This window comes from Chironomus tepperi, unplaced genomic scaffold, assembly GCF_022539635.2.
Source record: "Chironomus tepperi strain 1889 unplaced genomic scaffold, CSIRO-AGI_Ctep_v1 contig_73, whole genome shotgun sequence".
Taxonomy (NCBI): domain Eukaryota; kingdom Metazoa; phylum Arthropoda; class Insecta; order Diptera; family Chironomidae; genus Chironomus; species Chironomus tepperi.
In genome coordinates, this window is record NW_027226195.1 from 220,130 (window position 1) to 231,130 (window position 11,001).

At 32.4% G+C, this 11,001-nt stretch overlaps 1 protein-coding gene across 1 annotated transcript; it reads right to left on the reverse strand.

Moving 5' to 3' along the window:
• Positions 1 to 516: 516 nt before the first annotated feature.
• On the reverse strand, positions 517 to 5,896 carry sced (scrambled). Its single transcript, XM_070653702.1, has 3 exons — positions 4,765 to 5,896; positions 4,234 to 4,697; positions 517 to 2,619 (listed from the first exon to the last, which is right to left on the reverse strand). Exons 1-3 carry the CDS (start codon positions 4,843 to 4,845, stop codon positions 1,458 to 1,460), a joined length of 1,707 nt encoding a protein of 568 aa, XP_070509803.1. The 5' UTR covers positions 4,846 to 5,896; the 3' UTR covers positions 517 to 1,457.
• Positions 5,897 to 11,001: the final 5,105 nt, after the last annotated feature.

Below are 11,001 nucleotides of genomic sequence, written 5' to 3' on the forward strand. Positions count from 1 at the left end.
TATAGTAATAAGTAATAGTAACTATCAATACACAAAGCTACATCAACAATTCTAATTCAAAATATTATTAAACAAACAATAAATCAACTCAATTCAAGAGCTACTCAACTAGTTTTATGACGCAACAGGTAAACCCACTAAGAATACATTACAGCTCTTGACCATTCTTCAAAAGCAAAAATGTTGATTTTCAATTTATTTACAAACAAATATTTAATATATTGAGAACGTTTCATTGACTCCACGAGACTCTTGAATATAAGCTTTAAAATTCAAACAATAAACTCGTGATTTATACAAGTCTCATGACAGCAACGAAACTTTGCTCAGATCAAGTTTCAAAACAGCAAAAAACCATTCACATGACTAACCTGCTGCCGTTAAGCGCCACATAACTCAATAAATAATTCCACTTCTTTGTTCAATTTTTTAAAATTCTTCTTTATTTCTTCATTTTTTTTTCATAAGCCGAACTTACAAAAAGCAACAATTTAAAGCGTCAAGTATAATAGTATAAATGATTAGCATAAAAGCAGTCTCACAATTTTTTTTTATTTCATTTATTTTTTTGTGAATAAAATTCAATACAATTTTTGATTTTTAATACTTTTTTGTACTGTTTATGACGTGAATTGATAATCGATAGATGCTATAGAAATAGCTAGAAGCAAGCATTTAGTACCTTATTAATTTCTAATTTCATTTTTGTTGGGGATTATTGTTGGAATTTTAAATTGGTTGTTTTAATACTAATTAATGCAGAATTAATACTGAACAGTTGAACTTGAAGAATTAACCGTTGAAGTTCAAAAAAAAAAATCAGGCATTGTTGTTCAAAATTTGAAAAATTTCAGCTGTTGAAGTTCAAAATTTGTGAAAATTAATCGTTGAAGTTCAAAAATTTGAATGACTTCAGCTTTTGAAGTTCAAAATTTGAAAAATTTCTACCGTTGAAGTTCAAAATTTGAAATATTTCAGTCGTCAAAGTTCAAAAATTTAAAAATTAATTAAATTAAACCATTGAAGTTCAAAATTTGAATAATTTCACCTGATGAAGTTCAAAGTTTGAGCAATCAACCGTTGAAGTTTAAAATGTGAAATAATTTCAGCCGTTGAAGCTCAAAATTTGAAAAATCTCAGCTTTTGAAGTACAAAATTTGATAAAAAATTAATCGATGAAGTTCATAATTTGAAAAACATAACCGTTGAAGTTCAAATTTCAAAAAATAATAACAGTTAAAGTTCAAAATGTAAAATTTGACCCAAACCATCAATGAACTTCATTAAATTTCCAGCAAATAATCCCCAACATCGCAGCAAGCGCACATTTTTTCCAATATCATTGCTTTATAGCAGCAAGAGCATCAACCTTATTAATATCATCGATAATTTTTTTTGTAGCCACCAATATTCTATCGATTACCAATTCTAATATCAATTTGTGATGATGATGATGATTATTTCGAGTTATTCCTCTGTATAACATTGGATATTTTCTCCCTTAATGGCGAAAAATTAAGTTTCTTTAATCGTGATAATGTTCCTGATATTGAGACACTATCAAATTTATCCCTTGAACGATTCTCTTTTAAACGATCAGCAGATGATGATACTCTATCCAATGTTGCATATTTCCTTGAGATAATTGTGTTGAGCGGTGTCTGTGAGTTCTTTGAATGAAATGAGTCACTACGATTGATTTTATTTAATGATAATGATTTCTCCTTATCTAATGACGATGTAATTTTATGACTGGGTGGTGTATGACATGATTTATTGCCATTAAATTCAGATGGAGATGATTTCTCCATTTTTATTGGAAGATCATAATTAGGATAATAAGACGGAATTTTATCATCAATTGAATATCTTTTGTTCTTATTATTTTCACGTGATATTTCATCATCACAATATTTTGCAAAATTCATTGGCACATATGCATTATCATCATCATTTGATGACTGTAATTGCATATGCAATGGTGAGCTTTTCTTTCCATTATTCATTGGCATATAATGAGACTCATTTTCATTGATTTTCTTCATCATTGTTGGTGAATCGTAATCAAATTCACGTTTTATTGTTATTGGACTATTAAATGAATATTTGAGTCTATATAAAATATCATTATTGAGCATTTGACTATCTAGTTCCTTTAAATTGTCAGATTTTTCAATTGTCTTGTCTAAATTGAAACAGCTACCAACAAGATTAACTTTTGATATGTCCTCGTTAAAGCTTGGTTCAAAATTGAACTTTATATTATTGGATATGTTCTTTATGTAGTCCTCCTCATCGCTTAACTTTCCACTGTTATTGTATAAATAATCTAATTCAAATGAATTACTTGAATTTAATTGACTTGAGACATTTAAATTCTCAATGTCTGGTGAATATAAATCTGGTGTTGAAATGCTGTTCCTTTTATGTAATTCCTTTGGTTGATATGAATTTTTATCTCGTTTTTTAGTTCTTTTAAATATTCGCCATTTTTTCTTGGCCAAATATTCACTTTCTGATGTGTAGGTACGTGGCAAACTACTACTTTCCGTATCTAATCTCTTACGCGGCGGTGGTAATGGTGGTGGCTCATTTAATCTCATCGAATTTAATTTGCATCTGTTTAGGAAAGGAAAAAGCAACATAATGTGTGAGATTAGTGGATGAATTTTAATTTAGTATTCAGGATTGGACACTGTGGGGGAATTTTTGGGAAATTTGCTTAAAGTAAGCTTAAAATAGATATGTAACTGCATACCACAAATCGGGTAATCGATCAAAACTCTGGCTTCATGCAGGCATGACTCTAATTTGGTTCCGGATTTGACTTTAATCAGGCACCATGCCAGAGTCATGTATGTTTGGTATTGGATTCAAAAATTCGATTGCAGGACGGCTTTACTTTGACTTGATTTCAGATTCTACTTTTATTTTGCACCAGGCAGGCGATACTCTTCAAAAATTTGACCCTAACATGCCGTGATTCTGATTTAGTGCTGGATTTTAAGCTGGCAGATGTGAATCTTCAAAAATTCAATCCCAAGCCAACGTGACTCTGACTTGTTGCTAAATTCAACTTGAATCCGGCACCATGCCAGTGATTCTGGCTATCTAGTGTCAGTCTATCTAGTAGCACTGACTTGCTGCTGGATTCGACTTAAATGCAGCACCAGACAAGCATTACTCTTCAAAATCCGAACCTTAGCTGCCATGACTCTGATTTGGTGTCACATTTGACTTAAATTTGAAAAAATTCCAGAATGCTAGGCAGGCGTGCTTAATGCTGGATTTTAGATCGATTAACCGACTTATGCTATTCATGGTAGATCTACATACCAATAGAATTAAATATTTTGCAAGTATGGTATGAGCGTGACTTTTAATTGATGTACTACTAATTATATATGTACAAATTGAAGCTGAATAGAACAGTCTGTGATTAGTCGACAGCTTGACTAGCATTAAATTTGATATTTAATGGCAAGTTACATAAATGTCAAATGTTACACTGTGGGAATTTTTCCCGAGCGGTTACTAATCAATACGATATATTGTGTATGCTAGCTTTGAAGTCTGTTTGCAAGAACCAGGGAGCTTAAAGTAAGCTACTAAAGTTCTTGTAAGAATGTAGGTTCGATTCTCATTGTATAAAATTAGCTATAACTAATAGACAGCAACTAAGCACATTGAATACTATTGAAACTCTTGGAATTTCCATTCTGGATGGATTCATACAAGATTCTTATCCAGAAGAGCAAATACAGGACTGCAGCTCTGCATTCTTAATTACTGTGTCTTATAATCCTTTACCCAAATAAACAAAAAGCTATAAACCTTCAATAATAATCACATTGTCACCCGTACCTCAATAACCATAAATAAACAGACTATCCCTGCCATAAACCCAAAATATCATAATTGCTCAAAATGCCCAAAAAATCCTAGCAGAATCACGACAGGACATGATTTGCCATAAAATTTATAAATAAATATGCAGACATAATTATAAATTCACTTTTAGGACGCGACTAATGTGAATAGACCTTCAATTTTTACAGATGTCAGACATGTGTTTTTATAAACGGCTCCGGATAGTGAGACGTCATGAGCAAAATGCAAACATAAAGGCAGTATGAATTGCAGAAACAAAGAACTCGATGTAGAGTAGTAAAGTGTCCAAACCTTAATGTGATTATTTTAATGAAAAACAACAAGCAAATTAGCCAAAATTACCTTGAATTTTCCATAATCTCCTCGTAAATACCCGACATTATCGACGCCCTCTGTGCCATGGTAGTCTTATCATTTGCCATCGTACAAATATCGGGTGGATTATTTAAATTATTACAATTATTTTGATAAATGAAGCTATCAAATGTATTACGCTCATGAATTGATTCACGTCGATGCATTTCTAAATTTTGTATTTGCAATTCCATCCATGTCATGTGCGCCTTCATACGTACTTTTGTATCAAATGAGAAAAAAATAATGCATTGTTTTTGTTGTTGCCAAAAGTACATGCCGTATACAAATTTTTTTGTTCTTGACTTGACTGTATAGACTTTAGCGCCAGATGTATTGACTCGCATTGAGAAAAACAATTCATCTGGTGATGTTGCTTTGTGGAATGTTATCTTGATGTGACATGGATGGGAATCGATAATATCAATTTTTGTCATGTATTTATTCCAAATCTGTTGTGGATGGAAATGATGCATTAAAATTTTTTAATAATTTTAAATGAAAAATCACAAAACTTACTCGTAAATCACTGTCGATGTCTTCAGTTCCAATGTCCAATTTAACTTCCGTTAACGATATTAATGTATCCATAATTGACATTTTTTAATTTTAATAAATAATAATACACAAAACTGTATTTTTTTAAGGATAATGAACGAAAAACTTCAATTTCCACGATTTTATTGAAAATTTCCAATTAAAATTTTCATAAAAAAAATCAACAGAAACTACTTTTGAGATTTAAAAACACAAAATAAGCTAAAAAATATTAACAAAGTTTCACGGGAATATAAAAAAAAAGTTTATTTACTATAAACACAACGCACATACCTAACAGACTGAAGTTTCTGTGCATGAGCGACATGAATTATATTGTCGTGTATTTGAAATATAAAGGGGGCGTACAGCATCGGCATGATTGTGTTTGTGTGCACACTTTCCTGCTTCCTTTAGCACTTGAAAATATTTTTTTGGAGTCTTGATTTTCGGTGAGATTTCTGAACTCATTAACTTTATTACTTTATTGATTAATGCTGCAGGTAGCTAAAATTATTGGTATTTAAATTTTTTTATCGACTATACCTTTTTTGGGGGTTGTTTTTAAATGATGTCGAATGAAATTTTGACGGATTTTAAAGTAGGTATGTAACTGTAATATCCAAAGCACTGCTCGAAGATTCTTTTACTGCAAAATCAGGTTGAATGGAAATTGAACTCAAGTTTCCACAAAAGATAAGTTTAAAGACCGGCTTGTCACCTATCCAGTCGATTAAAGAGGTCTTAATCTCGCACAGCAGTTTCACCTAATCATTAACCTAGCCTAGTCGTTGACTAGACATTAATTTACAATTAACTAGCTATGTTTGACGTATTTTTGTCAATTCGGATACATTTCTTGAGCTGACTATTAATGCGGCCATATCAGACACCCGGTAAATCCAAGCAAATTGAGAATTGGAACCTAAATCATGGAGTTTAATCAAAATCAAAACCTTTCCCTCCCTCCTTGAACACACCCTTGGTTGGCATCCGAACCTGACTCTATTTCTGTCTATCTTTAGCTAATTACCAATACCAAGTGCCATTGTCGCTTACAAAAACCTTCTTGCAAGAAACTGGCTATGCTTCGCTTCCTTCTGCCAATTACCAACACTAAATGCAACATTGTCTCTTCTTTCCAAATGTTTATTGGCTTCCCCTTCTCTCTGTAAAATCCACACAAAAAAACCCAAAAAAAAAAATCTTGTCATACAGCTGCTGACATCAATAAATAAATGTAATACATCATTTATGACCAACCCCAATTAACCTTTTTTTTCAGTCAGCATAAATTCAACCCCTTTTATTGTTTGGGGGTCTTCTGGGAATAAATTTTTCTCTCTGTAATTATTATGACTGCAATTTGATGAGAATTTTTTTCTTATAGTCTTGTCTTCAGGTTATGGTTGTGAATATTTAAAGAATTTTTTTGTTGTTTATTAGTACCGATGATCTTTTTTAAAGGTTTATGTTGTTATGGGTGCGTCGCGTAAAAATACAAGATTAAATTTGATCTTTTTGATTTTTTTTTTCGGAAACTTACAAATGTCAGGGTGTTCAAGAATGTTCAATGAACTATAAGTTTAAGATTTACAATGTTTTGGCCATGATAATTGATATTTAAAAGGTAGCATCAAAATGGAATTTATTACGAGGAATAGATAAGATTTTTTATGAATGAATGAACACTTTAAGGATCAAGTTTGGCCAAAATTTGGATATAGATTTTCTTTACGTTGACGTAGTACATCCTTCAATTCGATATTATCATGTCTGATAGTCTTAATAATAATTTTCATGAAATTAAAGCTATTTTGTTCATCCAAAATATCTGATATTTTCTATCTTTCGTTCATGGAAGGCATAAGACATATATAATGCATGGAATCTGGACCCAATTTGTCATGAATCTTGACTGATGACTAATATGTTGCTACTTCGACGTCGTGTGCTTTCTGGAGTTAGAGCCCTTATTTGTACATATTGCAATGTAATAAGTGAGTAATATCTCATGGTATTTCGAAAAAGGGTGACCAAAAGAGCACACTGTGTTCGATAGAGTACCGTCAAGTCACCACAGAAAGCATCATGACTACGAATTTCAAGCCGCATTGTCTCGCTTGGGTGAATTATCATTAACTGACATAATCCCGAGTAGACACAAATATGACATAACTACTCGAGCAACACAAATGAAGAAGACACCACCACGAAGCTTATAAGGCATTATATACTTTTGAAAGCCTTATATATACCAATGGGAGGAGGCTTCCATTTGGTATGAAAAGAGGTCTAGTGGAGCCTTAAAATCTCTCTGACGAAGCCTTCTTCCAGGTGTTGACTGGATCCAACATCGTTACTTGATCATTGACTCGGCAAAGTGGCAGTGAATCTGCAATTACGTTGTTCTGTTCGGGATCAGTAAATAAGAAAATTCTTTTTTCAGTAATGACAATAAATTGTAAATTGATTATAAAAGAACTAAAAGCAATTATAGTTTACATTTTCCTAGTTGCCGATGTGAATCAGCAAACTAAGGAATAGTTCAGTTGTTAAGTTCAGCAAGAAGAGAATTCTCTGAAGAATCCTATTGTTTGTTTTTGAGAAACTATTGTTAGTCTGTAACACAATAACACAACAGTCCCTAAACATAATCACCAATAGTTATGAACAATTAACAAAAATAACACTTCAAACAATAAACAAAATCCGAGACATATAGACAGTCAGTCTGGCTGACAGACTTACAGGTATCAAATGAACAGTCTCCATAATGAGACACTCAAGTGGGTAAATAATTTCCAAAAACCAATTACTTGTTACAGCACCCATTAATATTCTGAGAAAAAATTATTACAAAAATCTCAGCAAGTGCGCATTTACCAACTTTTTTTGATGACTCAATGTAATTTCTTCCATATCCATCACACTTAAAATAAGTTCTTTCCATAATAAACACGTTTTTGTACTTATTACAAAAATTTCCATAGCATGTGTTTCATCAAAAGCAGGAATAAATATAACATATGACCTCATCAAAATCCGATTTACTTAGTTCCAAAAATGGAAGTAATTTGATTCAATTAATCATAATTAATTATTCCAGCTGTTTATCAAATTTAATCCCGATAAGGCTTATGGAGTTTCTATAAGCAACATAACTTCATCATCATCAGCTGTTATGGATATTAAAGCCTGCACAATAACTTTTAATTTCAATCCTGTATGAGAAGGTTCTGTTAGCATGTAAAAGTATACTTTTTTATGACAGTTTAATGTGGGGCAATTTAATGTTCGGAAGCCTTTATTGAGCTTTAAGTTGGTCTGTCTATCTGCTCGATTTTTATTATTGCACATTGACTGAGGAGATTTTATGGCACACCTAAAATTTTTTTCGTTACACGAAAATAAGATAAAGTTGATAGAAAGGATGGTGATTTGGTTTATAGGGGTTTGGAACTAGGATTGAAAATGGCTGACAGAAGTCATTTAGGGCTTCAACATTTTTGGACTTTTTTGGTCAATTTTTGTAAATGATCTCTTAAAGCATAGGCCATTATAAGAAGAATAGTCACAAACAAGCTTGAACTTAAGCTGAGTTGACTCTAGTCGCCTATTTTTTTAAATTTAGCGTATAGACTTAAGTCGACTTTTTGTCCATATTTTCTAGTCAATTCAGAGTCATATTCCAAAATAATTTCAAACGTGATATCTTGTGCCATCCAATCATGATTGTGACTATTTGAATTTACTGAATTTTAGAATTTTTGCATGACTTCTGCCGAAGGAAACTAAATGTTGATACATTCACGAGTTCAGGAAATATCCTCTCTATAAAATTGCCCAACAAGCTTTGTGATGTGGTCAGTAACAGAGTCAGATGGAAGGCTTTTTGTAATAACCTAGGCTCCAAGTCGGAGCATGGTTCCAGTAAGTAAGTAAGTATAAAATTGCTCATCTAGACCCCCTGATTTTTCAATTGTGGATAGCATCCAAAGATCTCAAGAAAGGAAGCTGTCGATCGAGACAGTATTGGTTTTGAAATCGGAAACTAACAAACGGCAGCCAGCGTTAGAGCTAGTTTTAGGCGACATCTATGGAAGGCCATGAAGCAAAATTGATCTGTATGATCAGCAAAATTATTAAGTAAGCACAAATCGAGACTGGATGCAGGATTTGGTTTAAATTCAGCACCATTCCTGAGCTACGACGGTTTTTATCCATAGTCTGGATCGATTAACAGATTTATGCTTTTCGGGTAAAACAGACAAAACCAGAATAAATTTAATTAAAATAATAAGCTTTAAGGAAGATAACAACAGAAGCTTTTACTATGTATATAAATCCTCAATTCCCATAGGAAAATCAGCTCAAAGTTATCTACCCAAATTCTCAAAAATGATTAACAATCATCTCGCTTTTCTCGGTCCATAATCTAAAATAAATTAGACGAATAAAAAGAAGTTCTTCCTAGAATTGTCGTAAAATGATGCAAGGATTAACCCCCTCTAGAGCTTCTTAATTTCACTCTTCCATCAACTAAATGACAATTTTTTCTTGGAACAACAAAATTATGCGCCTTCTTTGTATATCCATCGCAATCATATCTATCGTAGATATTATTTTTTGTTCCTTTTTATTCTCATCTCTCGATGCTCGCTAAATGTAATAACTCGAAATCTTTAAGCACACTTTCATGTATTTTTCTTGTGCCTTGCTTATCATTGAAAGGGTCTATAAGGCATTCGCTTATGTTTGTCGTGTGCGTTTGATGCATGAAGAGTTTATGTGACATTTTTTTATTATGTTGCCATAAAGCATAATGAAAATTTATGAGAGTTGTAACGTTCTGCCATATTCCTTTACTTCTTCTTGCTGTTCCTCCTCCTTCCCATCGACGAAAAAAAATCTCGTTTTTTTATGGAACACAAGAAAAAATATTTTTTTTTTGCCAAGGATATACATACTTATAAGTATAAAGATATGAGAAGAATTTATTTCATTCTGAATTGTGCCTGTACACATGTTTATTTAAATTGAATGAGATTTTTTTTTTCCATTTTTTTCTTCTTCTTGCCATTTACTCTCCATGCTCATCTGGAGATGCATATTCAGTCTGCAAAATGTGATGAAGAAATTTTTATATTTTATTATTTTAATATTTATTATGCAAAATTTTGGGGGTTAATGAGTTTGAATTGGGATGCGTTTTGTCTTTGGTGTTTTTTTGGGGGTTTTTGAGAAATTTTCAGTGATTTCAAGGATTTTCTAATAATCTTTAGATTAGCGACTCATAAAAATGCGAGTTTTACTTCATTATAGCTAGGATCACTTAAAATTTTTGTTTGAATTCTCGAGACCGGGACTACATCCGAAACTACGTCGAAACTGGGAATCTTAGCCTCATTTTTTACTTCCTTCGCTGAGCGAACAGATCAATTGTGATCCATCAATAACTCTTAACTCTCAGCTCGACTCAGTGGCGTAATGGTTCAGCACTTAGGCGATCATGAGTTCGAGACTCAAATGAAATCGAAACGTGCATAATAGCTTTCATTTTTGGGCTAAAGATAGTAATATCAATAAGGTTAGGCAAGATAGTGTTCAATTAATAACTAGTTCTAACGTAGATTTGCCACTTTGCTAGGTCTATCAACCTGACTTTGCAGACGGCAAGAAAACAAGTTAGAGGCAAAAATATTCATGTTTAATAGCTATTGATGGAGGCTGGATTATATTTGGTATAGGAATTTATCAAGTAGAAGGTAGTAATTAAGGCAAGTTCAGACGTCATCTATGGGGGTAGTCGTGGATTACAATAGATTTGGGAGACCAACGAAACAAGTGAATAATTAACCAATTTTCACCTATGTTCCACTGATTCGTCTAAACTAACAAGTGGACCTCCGAAAAAATTACCTTAACAGGCAGAGAGGATGCTTTTATATTTTAGAAATACCACTACGGTACTTTAAAGCGGTCTCTTTGTCTGTTAGAGTTAGACACGTAACTAAGCTATTAAGTCCCTATAATTGTTAATTTGCTAAGCAAATCCCCCTTCTTCCATCCCCAAAATTCAATAAAACAGAAGAAAAATCCCCAATTGTCTCAAATGCGCCAACAAGTCACTAATTCATGACACAAGCCAAAACTTTTTTTTACTCATCTCTAATTTCAACATTTTCATTAAAATGCGAACGTTTTAGGCATAATTAA